This window comes from Amaranthus tricolor, chromosome 11, assembly GCF_026212465.1.
Source record: "Amaranthus tricolor cultivar Red isolate AtriRed21 chromosome 11, ASM2621246v1, whole genome shotgun sequence".
Taxonomy (NCBI): domain Eukaryota; kingdom Viridiplantae; phylum Streptophyta; class Magnoliopsida; order Caryophyllales; family Amaranthaceae; genus Amaranthus; species Amaranthus tricolor.
The window spans coordinates 20,945,735-20,958,786 of NC_080057.1; the positions used below are offsets into that span (position 1 = coordinate 20,945,735).

The 13,052-nt window shown below is 34.6% G+C and overlaps 1 protein-coding gene across 1 annotated transcript; it reads left to right on the forward strand.

Moving 5' to 3' along the window:
• The first annotated feature begins 1,178 nt into the window (after nucleotides 1-1,178).
• On the forward strand, nucleotides 1,179-12,493 carry LOC130827296 (15-cis-phytoene desaturase, chloroplastic/chromoplastic). The gene is made up of 14 exons (XM_057692967.1): nucleotides 1,179-1,693; nucleotides 1,798-1,930; nucleotides 4,199-4,287; nucleotides 4,967-5,024; nucleotides 5,163-5,318; nucleotides 5,904-6,052; nucleotides 6,189-6,308; nucleotides 6,716-6,929; nucleotides 8,706-8,808; nucleotides 9,214-9,261; nucleotides 10,534-10,579; nucleotides 10,920-11,107; nucleotides 11,197-11,359; nucleotides 12,098-12,493. Exons 1-14 carry the CDS (start codon nucleotides 1,511-1,513, stop codon nucleotides 12,155-12,157), a joined length of 1,710 nt encoding a protein of 569 aa, XP_057548950.1. The 5' UTR covers nucleotides 1,179-1,510; the 3' UTR covers nucleotides 12,158-12,493.
• Nucleotides 12,494-13,052: the final 559 nt, after the last annotated feature.

The window sequence follows — 13,052 nt, forward strand, 5'->3', positions numbered from 1 at the left end:
TTATACACAAAATAATAACATATAAACCAACCAACAAATGCATAACAAACACAATACATATTCAGCGGACCTCAAATAGTTTTTAGCTAATCTGATGTTATGTCGACACTTTAAGCTATAATATAGAAGAAGAATAAGAATTAAATAGCAATTTTAAGCGAATGATTTTTGCGGAACTAAAACAAAGTGGCTTTTACGTCAAGAATCAAGGATTAATATTATTTTGGGTGAAAATTTGTCTGAGTTAGATCAATGTGATCAGTGATGTGATGCCTAACTAGGGATGGCAAAGAGTCGGTTTGGGATCACATTGTGCACATTTTGAATTTGCTTCAGAATAAAAATTTAAAATTGAATTTTAACTCTGACTTGGACTCAGATTTTGTAATCTGACTTTGTCTCGACTGCAACATTTAAATCTATAGTGGAGTTGAATTATGATATCTCTTTACGAAAATCAACTTTGTTTAACAATAAGCAAACTCATAATAATATCTTTCAAATAGTCCGACCAATCCAACCTATTAACTGGAATACACTACTATTTGCTAAGATTTCACTAGAAATAATACGCATAATACGCAAATTCACAATAATAATGTTTTACAATTAGTTGCATCAAAGTTTCATAGTGTTAAGATCTTGGAAAAAGTCTTCTACAATGTGTCCTATAAATCAACTAGACTTGTTTAATTTGTTGGTCGAGTTTAATCTAACAACTCATAGATTTATTATTGATATGAATAGCTCAAAATTGCCTTGTAATTTTTTCCAATAAAATTTATAAATTATTTATTTTTATTATCGGAGCAAAATAGCATTTCAAGCCATAATTACGGACTGCTCACTAAAAATTGACAAAAAAGAGTACTTTCTCCATTTTTTTACTTGCACCCAGATAAGTTTAACACAGTTCAATGCATTTGTCGGATTACTTTTATCTAGAGTTATACACAACTAAAAATTTAAAAAATATGATTCTAATATCATGAAAATATGCGATGAGACAAATAAAATAAAATCCCATATATCTATATTTTTCTCTCATATAATAATCTTAATATGTAAAATACTATAAAATGATGAACACTCTTCAATTGGGTTTGGGTGAAAGTAATAAAAATCTGAACTATGTTATTATAAGGTATAACTCGAAAATTGTTATCGAAGTTGAATGTGTAGTCAACTAGTAACTTAAAACTTTCTCAAAGGCGCTAAGCCAAGTAGCCAATAGCAACATGTGTGGCCTGAGGACACTCACAAACACACACACCATTTCCTATTTTTACTCTCTTTATCTCTTTTAGCCACCAACAACAAAACAACATGATAAAGCAATTCATTTACTGCTAAATTCCAACAATTTGGTCCATTTTTCTTGTTCTTTCAGTTTCACATGCCCTCTCATCAATCAATATCCAAAACAATTTCATTTTCCAAACTCTTTCAAACCCAAAAATCAAAAATTTTGATTGAAGAACAAACTTTGTGGGGGTGGTGGTGGTAAAAAATGAGTCATTTTGGATATGCTTGTGCTACTCAATCCACATCAAGATATGTTCTTTTAGGAAAATCAAATAACCCCACTTCAGTTTCATCTATTGGAAGTGATTTTTTGGGTCATTCTGTGAGAAATTTCAGTGTTAGTAAAGTTTATGGTGGAAAGCAAAGAAATGGGCACTGCCCTTTAAAGGTTTTCTTTTTTTTTTTTTTGATGATTTGATTTCTGGGAAGGGTTAAATGATAAAGATTGATTCTTTTTTTTAAATGAATAATTTGTTTTTTTGTATGATGCAGGTTGTTTGTATAGATTATCCTAGGCCAGAGCTTGAAAGTACATCCAATTTCTTGGAAGCCGCCTACTTATCTTCTACTTTTCGGAATTCGCCTCGTCCTCAGAAGCCATTAGAAGTTGTAATCGCCGGAGCAGGTGAGTGGAAGGGCTTTTTACTTATTCTGTTCATTAGGGTCTTTTTGTCTTGCTTTTTGCTTTGCCAAATTGGATGCTGTTCTTGATTTTCAGTAGCTTTGGGTAAAGTAGAAGCCAAATTGATAATTATTTGAGTCAATTGAGATGTTTAAAAAAAATCAGTTGTTGGCTGTTGACCGTTTATTAGAGAAAAAATATGGGTTGAAAAGCCAAAAGATAATGGAAAGCTACTCATAGGTGTCTTTTTTGGTCATGAATTATGACGGATATTGTATGATGTCTAGATTGCCATATAACTAATGTAGTATACTTCCTTAAGGGGTGGTGAAGGATACATATGTGGATGAGAAGATTGCTTGGAATTTCCTAAGCTTTTGTAGAAAATTGGTGTATGAGTTTGCTTGATCGCTTTTCCGAGTGCCTCATTGTCCGTTCCACACCTAGGTAACGTAGTAGGGTTGCCGAATGTTAGATTGTTAGTGATGGCTATCGTACAACATTGTCATATCTTATGCCATGGGCCAAATTCATCCCCTATTCAACGACGCCATGCCCTTTCTAGACCTAGGTGTAGTGAAAAGTATGCAAGGGTTAATCGGACATCAAGAAGGGCACCATATTGTCTGAATGTGGTGTCAATAAGACTTTACTACACCTCTCGGCCCATTAAGTATGTACAAGTTGTTAGGTCATCACTCAAAAGTGATGTGTCACATTTCATCATATGAGCAAAAAGTATTTGGTTTTAGGGATAAGCGCCAAACAAATAGATCTATGTGAAGATTAACATTTTGGAATATTGAAACTCTATTAGGGAAGTGATTGGAGTTGGTAGATAGAATGGAAAAACTTAAGATGGACTTTATGTAAGAGACCATGTGGATTAATGGAGAGACCATGCCATTCAAAACAAATAAGAAATTATGAACATTATTGTATACATGCAAACTAAAAAGAGAAACAAACTTGGTATCATGATGGGTGAGTAGTTAGCCTTTGACTTTGTAGAGGTGTGTAGATAAATGATTAGAACATGAACTATGAATGGAAGAGAAATATTAATGGTTGTGCATATGCGCCTCAATGAAGGCAAAGGAAGCAACACCAACAATGTCAAAGTCTTATTTTTAGGTAATATGAAAAGCAAAGGAAGCAATCAAAAGATATTTCTCAGATGAGTTGATGCAAATTATCCCTAACATTAAGAAAATTTTGTATACTGGCGAACATGTAGCCATCCATCATCAACATGTAGTCCTAGATCTTCATATGTGATCAGCCTCGTGCAAGAATAAACTTCAAGGACAAAGAAAAATCAAATGATAGAACCCAAAATAAGAGGATACTAATTTTTCTTTTGATTAGACAAATGAGGAAGATCCAAACCCAACTTGGACAAAGATGAAGAATGTTATCACTTGCACAACTAGGGGAATTCAAGGATAAGCGGATTGTGGTATGAAGTGAAAAAGAACACAATATAGGGGAATCAGGAAGTAAAGGAATAAGAAAAAAAAGAATGATATCTAGCTTTAGGAAAATCTAGGAGTGAGGAGAATATAGCAAAATATGAGGAAGTTAAAACCAAGACGAAAGAAGCGATATGTGAGACAAAGGTAAAAGTATACTAAGAGATATTCAATAAGCTGACTCAAGAGAAGAGGATAATGATCTTTGTAGGATAGCCTAAAGGAGACAAATGATTATAAAAGATACTAGTTGAATGAATTATGAAGTGTGTCTTGGATAAATAACAAAATAATATTCTCCAAGATGAATAGATATACGATAAATGGAAGGAGTTCTTTGATGAGTTGTGCAATGGATGTCAAGGGGCACGATAGTATACATCTAGAAGAAATTCTGAAAAGGTGCCTTTCTTAGAATGTAAATTGTGAGAAAAAGGAAGAAGGCGATTATCAGTAAATCAATTGTCTTTGTTCACAGAATGTGACACCAACATGTTGGATGGGGGAGAGAAGTTTTCATTGTTAACGAATCTTTCGGTTATGTATGTTAGTATGTTATTTTATAAGACATCTTGTTCAAGAGCTCATCATTAATATAGAGGAGTAGAGGTGTTCAACGGGCCGGGTCGGGTCAAAATTTAAATGGGTCGGGGCGGGGCGGGTCATGTCTAAGAGGAGCAACAACATAAATAATTAAATAAACCATCGTATGGACATATATTTAGAAATAGATTCAAAATATTTATATCTTCAAATATGAATGTGAGAACCGACTTCTCATACTTTATTTTATTTACAGGTTTGGCTGGTCTATCCACAGCAAAGTATTTAGCTGATGCAGGTCATAAACCCATATTGCTGGAAGCACGAGATGTTTTAGGAGGAAAGGTGTGTGCTATACTTTTCTTGTGTCTTATGAAACAACTCCATTGTGCTTACTCTCTAATTAGTTTATTTCAGATTATCAGATAATTTTTGAACTTTTTTCTCCCTCTGTTCGGCTGTATAATTATATTTGAGAAACATGTTTAAAACTGGGTGCATTAACATATATGAAGTTTTTTTTATCAAGGTGAGATTTTGTCATCCAAAAACATTACTTCTGAACATGCTGTATGATCCTGTTTCTTTATCTTCATTTGTTGGGATTTTCTTGAGGTTCCTGACTACTTTCAGTTATTATAGTTATTCATCCTGCGTAAATCTGAGTTTACAGTTATAGTAATGAAAATAAATAGGTTAATTATATTCTCGTCAGTCATCACAGTATGATGAATCTTGGGCTAATATGAAGATGAGGTAGGAAGAAGAATTTGTGTTAGTATGATAATATGTGCCCGCCCTAAGCAAGTGCAAGCCTTGCCTATGCCTAGGGCCCCCCAAAAATTTTAGTTTTCAACTAGTGCTAACGTTCGAACTTTTCTATATATATACAATAGTTTAGGGGCCCATAAATAATCTTTCGCCCTGGGCCCCTAAAAACCTAGGGTTGGCTAGTGCCAAGAGAAATATTGTTGTGCAAAGTTTCTTGGTATTTTTTCTTGTGCTTACAATTCTTGCTCCACAGGTTGCAGCGTGGAAGGATGAGGATGGTGACTGGTATGAGACTGGGCTACATATATTCTGTGAGTGATTTTTTAATTTTCTGCTTAGTTGGGTAGTTACCCGTGTACTTATTATGTGCACTCTAGTCAAGTTTATTGGAAAAATTCACTGCATATTTATCAGTCCGATGTACTAAACATCTTCATATTTTCTTGAAGTTGGGGCATATCCAAATATCCAAAATCTATTTGGAGAACTTGGTATAAATGACCGATTGCAATGGAAGGAGCACTCTATGATTTTTGCAATGCCTAGCAAACCCGGTGAATTCAGTCGCTTTGATTTTCCTGAAGTCCTGCCTGCACCATTAAATGGTTAGTATATCGGTGATGGTTTTCGTTGGCTGCCAAATTACTTGATGCAATGCATTACCTTGTAAAATACTCCTTCCGTCCCCCTGATTTTGCCCCATATACTATGTTAGTCCGTTCAATTGAATTTGCCCATTATTATTTTTGGACGTGATTCCACCTATAATACTTGCTATAACCTACAATTTATTTCTCTTCCCTACATTAAAAGCTATAAGTATCCATGCTAAAGGACATGGCCCCACTTACAACACCTCACTAAAATACCCACTCACCCACTTTTCTTAATCATTGTACCATCCGCCCGAGGAGCAATCTCAGGGGGACTGCGGAGTACTACTTTAGTGTTTATGTGATGAAATAGGTACCTGCATGGCTGCATCATATCTCATGTCCTGTGGATACCCAGAAATGAACAAAAACTTTCATTTTTATCCGTATTATCCGGCTTTAGAAGCTTGTAATATCACTGAACTTTTTTAATGTTCTAACATGAAAATAATCTGCATCTTGGTCTGTTTGGTACTCCTAAATCCTGATGAGTCGGGCTGATTTATATCTTTGATGCTTTTTGATTGTGTTTGGCAGGCATATGGGCAATCCTAAGGAATAATGAAATGCTAACCTGGCCAGAAAAAATCAAGTTTGCCATTGGCTTGTTGCCTGCTATGGCTGGCGGACAGTCATATGTTGAGGCACAAGATAGTTTGAGTGTCCAAGAGTGGATGAGAAAGCAAGTAGGAGCAGACTTTCGTTTCAGATTTTCCTCATTTTGTTAATATCTTCTGATTCTGTTGATTATGATGATTCTAGCTGTAAACTTTGACTTTGTTGGCACTTCAATGCTGAAATTCTGTTTGCGCATTAATGCAGGGAGTACCCGATCGTGTAACTGATGAAGTATTTATTGCCATGTCAAAGGCACTGAACTTCATAAATCCCGATGAACTTTCAATGCAGTGCATCTTGATTGCTCTAAACCGATTCCTACAGGCATGAGTGCCTTTCAAGTTCTGCTTTAAATTTTTTGTTTTGTACGACCTCAAGTCTCTAATATTTGTTACAGTCACTATAGCAACTACTGTTCATCAATTGATCTTACTTGACATATACTTCTCTATATGTAATGTAAATAGTCAAATGAGATCTTATTGATTCGTCTTATGCATATTTTCATATTATTAACATTTTAGAATTTTTTTATCATATGAAATTAAAGATATTAAGGATTAAAATTGTGTATTGGATAGTGTGAAAAGCAAATATGAAGCAACTATTAAAAGCTAGAGAAAGTACAACACGTCTTACTGCTTGTTTTTGTGACTATTTTCAAGTAAATTGGGTTATAAAATGATCGTGTTGTGTTCCATAAACTGACCTTGGGTAATGTATATCAACAGGAGAAACATGGTTCTAAGATGGCCTTTCTAGACGGAAACCCTCCAGAGAGGCTTTGCATGCCTATTGTTAAGCACATTGAGTCACTAGGTGGTGAAGTTCAACTAAACTCTCGTATACAAAAGATTGAGTTGGATCAGAGTGGAAGCGTGGAGAGTTTTTTGCTAAATAACGGGAGGGAAATACGAGGAGATGCCTATGTTTTTGCCACCCCAGGTTTTCTTCTTTTTTTTTTATTTTTTTATTTTTTTTTACCATTAGTTCTCTATTAGACTCCGTAAAAGCTAGAGTAAAGAAAATGAAGATTACATTACAGAAATGGACACATCGGATAGCTTAACTAGTTTTGATCTTGTGCAAAGTACTTGTGTTTCCAAATTTGTTAATGTTATTATTTAAATAGAATACTTATGTTTGTAATGGGTAACAATAGGTCAAGCTTTGAGCCAAAGTGTTATAACAATGATTATATAGTGTAGATAATAGTGTAAAAATGCGGTAACGGACGCAATCACAGTAACGGGAGTGATGCGATTATCATAGCGCCTAAATGTCGGTCGAAACCATAAGATATCCTTTGAAATGACCAAAAACATGGTTTTTCAAAACCTTTACAACGCGAGAAATGTCGTTTCATTTATTTTGACAACCTTTAAAACGCAGCCGATACGATGCGATGCGACCTTGTTTTGACTCTATGGTGTACATAGGGATATACAATTAAGGAAAATATTTCAAAAAGGGATAGGTTTTGAAATAGGCTTAAGAGTCAAATCAATTGCGGAGTGACAATTGTTTCATTATTGATCCTCTATTTGTTTTCCTTGGTAAAATTTTGCATACTTATTTACAGATTTACACTACATATAATTTGGTCTGTTGAATATGTTCTTAAGTCAAAGCATGAGTCGATGTTTGAGGTTGATGTTGGACTTGCTTGGGCAAGCAAGTACGAAGATGATGGGTTAAGGAACCCATGAGCATGGAGCAGCTTGCAATGAAAGCAAAGCCCAGTTGAAAGCCTGCTCGGGCAAGCAATCCTGGGTAGCACTGTAGGGCTTGGGGGAGCAGCATCTCGTCGAGGCGAGCATAATGAGCTGTTCAAACACAAGCTACAGGAGTGCTAGTGCTCTGACAAGCAAGCACAGCGTGGCTTACTGATTCTATCTAGAATTCTAATTAAACCCTAATGCTTACGGTTGATTAGTATTATTAAAACCCATTAGTCTTCAGATTTTTTACCACAAAATATTGGAACTTAGTAGTCAACAAGAAATCCTCAAACAAACCATGACATCAATACTAGTAAGCTCTCGTTCTCTATTGTAATTCTTCCTGTTACGAGTTCTTGTGTTCAAGAACTACAAGTTTGGTTATTAATCAACCTAAGAAGGCCACCAAGGAGGATGTAGCCCAAGTTGGGCGAACCTCGGTAAATCTTTTAATTCTTTATTACTTTCTTCTAATTAATTGCATATCAGTATGCAAGATATTGCATTTTATTTTCATATTCAACAAAAGCATTCTACTACCGATCTTAGCCTTGTAATTCACTTTTGTAACATTGTTTCTGCTTGACCAACCAAGTTATCTTCACTTACTTCAACTTCAACTGGTAAATGAGTTGTTTAAATACTCGACAAGTGACATTATTTGAGTGGTTGTGGATCTAGGATTTGTAACTAAATTGTCGCTTATGAGTTAGGACCATATCCTTGCCAAGGTAGAGAGATCACTCGGCAGAATTCGGTGAAAAGTAGCACCTTTTGCATAGATAGTATAGCTTTTTAAGTGGATTTATTATATTGTGTTATCTGATCAGTGTAACATAGTTCGCTAGCTAATACGCCTTTTGAATTTAGAATTTGCTCAAAATTGTTGAAAAATGGCCAAGACCGACCATAATTCGCTTTTTTCAATTTTCGATTGCGCAGGGAGATTAGCGAATCATGTGACACTGTGTCTGATATAATTTTTGAATTTCATTGTCAGTTGACATCTTGAAGCTGTTACTACCTGATACTTGGAAGGAAATCTCATACTTCAAAAAGCTTGAAAAATTAGTGGGCGTTCCTGTGATTAATGTTCACATATGGTTAGTTAATTCTTCATTCTATATTAAATTTACTCCTTAGATTTTATACCTTTATCAACTGCTTTTGGTTTTGACATTATGTTCCACAATAAGTACTAGCTACTGGCTGTTGCATTTTGTAAATTTCTTTCGATTACGTTTGCACCAACTTTCTGTCTGCCTATTTTCCGTCCCAGGAAAAATACTATCCGCTGCAACATAGAACGATAAAATGTGGATTATTTTAATGCGTCTGCCCATATTCAATCTGTTTGATGTTTTTTTCTTGTATAAACTTTCTCCGTGTTTAACTGCTGAAAACCTGTGTGCGCTATGAATTCTCGATTACTGATCTTTTGCTTATAAATAGAAATATCAGATAATCTTGTCCAACCAGGGCTAATGGTATAATAATGCTTCATGCAGGTTTGACAGAAAATTAAAGAATACATATGACCATCTACTTTTCAGCAGGTTGTGTTTCGTTTCTTTTATCATCCTATTTCTCTTTCATAGCTCTCAAATAATCTCGTTCTTCCCCTTCCCTTTTACACTTCAACACTTATTTCAATTCTTCCTTTTCGGTTGTAGTCGAATTTGATGAACATTTGACAAGAGTTGCATAATAAATAATATGAACATTGGAGAAGGAGCGATATGCCGATAATCATCATCTATGAAGTTTAAACTAAGATTCCTTTTAAGAAGGTGAAAGTTTAAGTGAAAGTTTTCTTTCCATTGGGAAATAAGTCTTTTAATTACCGTCTTGAATAGATGAAGAATGCAAGTTTTGGTAATGAAGAGAAACATTTTATGTGATTCAATTGCGAGTCGATTGTGCCTTGAATTTCTTCAAAAGTTAACATATTTGTTAACATTCGCTTTATTGTTTCACTTTCATGTCCTTTTTCTTAAAGTTGTATATGGCTTTTCACTCTCAACTTAGGCTTACCTCAATGCCTAAACCTTTACAAACACACATCATATAAGAATGAGAGTGTTAATATTTACCGCTCCATCTCAGTACAAGTGTTCCCTTTACTTTAGCACAAATTTTAGGAACGTGTAAGTTGGTGGATAGAAATTACTGTTAGGGAATCTTGTGGGGCTCAAACAAATGAAAACCACAAATAACTTTCTAAATATAGAAATGGGTCACTTGTGGTGATCTGATCCAATATGAAAATCGGACACTTGTGCTGAGATGGAGGAAGTACCTTTGGTAGGAACCAAAGTGCAAAAATGCGTTAACGTTGCAATTGCGGTAACGACATGATGATGCGGTTATGATAACACTAAATACTGGCTAAAAGCATGAGATATTCCATGTAACGGCCCAAAACGCGTTTTTTTATACTTTTACATTGTGAGAAATATTGTTTCTTTTTTTGAAACCAAATCTTTAGATATTCCATGTAACGGCCCAAAATGCGTTTTTTTCACTATGGTAGAGACAAAACATTTGCAGATGCACACATTGGCTACCATTTCTGATCCCCTTTTCACTTATACAGATCCTATGGATATATGTATGTTACTGATTCAATGACTTCAATCCCTAGGATTAAATGTAGAAACCATACAAGAATGGATCTTTAAAATTCTTCTATCTAAATTATTTCCTAAACCCCATTATTAATAGCTATGGCCTACTAGAGGTGGTTACAATTTATCATCCTTTTCATCCACTTCATGAATTTGCACATATCTTGGACTTCTTTAATTTGTTCGTCTTTGTTATCTCAGGAGTCCTCTTTTGAGTGTCTACGCTGATATGTCGGAGACATGCAAGGTGAGCATATTCCCATTTTTTTTTATTTCCGGCTTATATGTTCTTGTTCTCCGCTTGTCTCTTTTTCGCGCATATAATTTCGAATGTTAGCCACTCCCAGTTACTCCTTCCATTTCTGCGAGCAACGGGATTTTAGCTATGAGGGTCCTCAAAATTGATTATTAAAATTCGAAAAAACAAAAAAAAGAAATAAAATTGAAGGGCCATAACAATTTTACTTAAGATATTCAACATTTTTTTCACAATTTTTCTTGAGAAATTCATTACATCTATACTCCCAAGCCCCTTCATGTGTGCGTCGGATATATGCTATTTCTTCCATTCTTATGATCATTTACAGGAATATAAGGATCCAAATAGATCCATGCTGGAACTTGTTTTTGCACCCGCGGAGGAATGGATTTCACGAAGCGACACTGATATTATCGAGGCAACAATGCAAGAGCTCGCCAAGCTTTTCCCGGATGAAATCGCTGCTGATGGGAGCAAGGCCAAGATCCTTAAATATCATGTCGTCAAAACTCCAAGGTGATCGATAAACTTGTGAAATTAGAATTGGATATTTCATGCTACCTCTAGAAACAGCATTAATGTTGTACCCGCGGGCTCTTTTATAGGTCGGTTTATAAGACAGTACCGGATTGTGAGCCTTGTCGGCCGCTGCAAAGATCACCAATAGAGGGTTTCTATTTAGCTGGTGATTACACAAAACAAAAATATTTGGCTTCAATGGAAGGTGCTGTTTTATCTGGGAAGCTTTGTGCTCAGGCTATTGTACAGGTAATCAAAGCTTGATGGAACACCGCGGGTATGCTGATTAGACTTTTCGTATTTTGATTCGATCCGAAATTGACCCAAAATCGACCGGAAATCAGTGGGTTATAATTCAGAAAATATGACCCGTAACCAAAAAATGACTCAAACCCACCGTAGCTCAAATCCAACCGTTTTGACTTTGTTTACCTAATTTTGTCAACTTTTCTTGTTCCACGTCATTAGTTTTTTTTCGGGAGTCAGGACCCACTATCTTTCTAGTCTGTTTTTGTATTTCTTTTTTCTTTGTTGATGCTTTTATTTGTTTTTACCTAGTTATGTTTATATATTTATATGTATTTTATTTATTTATATGTTTTTGACTACTGAGGTATGATGATAGTTCCTATGAGCGGGATATACTGAGTATGATGATGATTTATTTTTTTTATAAAAAAAAAAAGTTTAGGTCTTTTTTGAAAACATTTTAATGATTTTTTTGACCCGATCGAATTTCAATTCGAACAAAAAATAACCCAAGCGAAAGTGACTCAACCCGAAACCTACCTTGATCTACTTGTAATGATAGCTTTGAAATTTTTATCGTTTTAGTTAACAAGTTCTGTTGACGAATCGTCTTTAAATTTTTTCAAGTTAATATAAATCTCGAAAGTTCCTATAAACTTATTTTACAGATTGTCAAGGTTAGTTGTATAAAAGTTAAGTAGTTTAAATAACTAGTTCATATTTTATAATTATATGCAGGATTATGATCTGCTGAGTTCTCGAGCACAAAGAGAATTGGCGGCGACAGGCAATGTATAACCCCGGATTGCTTCATCTGCCATCGATTTTCATTCGGGATCTGGATTGGGAATCTGATCAGTCATCGAATAATGATCAGCTGTAAACAAAATTATGGGGGTTGCATACTGGTGTTCTTCAAGTTCTTGATGTATAAATTCTCCAGAAAAAAGATTTATTTGTAATGATATATCAATTAAATTTATGTTCTGATAGAAATATGTATAGCTTACTTCTAGGGAATCATGTATCTGCTCCAGTTAACTTGATTCAAATGTAAGCATCAACTTTGTCCATTGAAATGTAAGAATCAACATAATACCAATTTATACCAATACATTTCCCTTTATTGTTTAATTATTATTATTATTTTTTTTTAAACAAAAAAAATTTGTAACTAGAGTTACCAAGAGCTATATAGTGTTGGCTCGGTTAGGATGATTACGACTTACGATGGTTAATAAATATGTTAAAGTGTTTATTATTATCCACATGAAAGGATGTACCACTTTTTAAAATTTGATAAGTAACTCTTACAATTACCATTTGATTTTATTAGTAAGGCGTGTTTGTATGTGAGTTATTTCTTCTACTTCTTGTTCGAATTGTTTAGAATTATATTTAAAATTCTAGCTAAGGGGTCGATATTTAACCCATAAAGTGAGCTAAAATTTTAAGGACACTGACATCACATCATGCGAGGGGAGTGTTTAAATGTGTATTATTATCCACATATGAATTATCCCACATCAGAGAATGAGAAAAGGATATAGCACTTTATAAACTTATATTTAATTTCTACCACTACCAATTGATTTAATTAGTAAATATCCTCTATGTTTATACATTGGTTATCTCTTCTCTTTGTTTGGGTTGCTTAGGCCTATTTTTTTAATCCTCCTTTGGGTTGGCATCT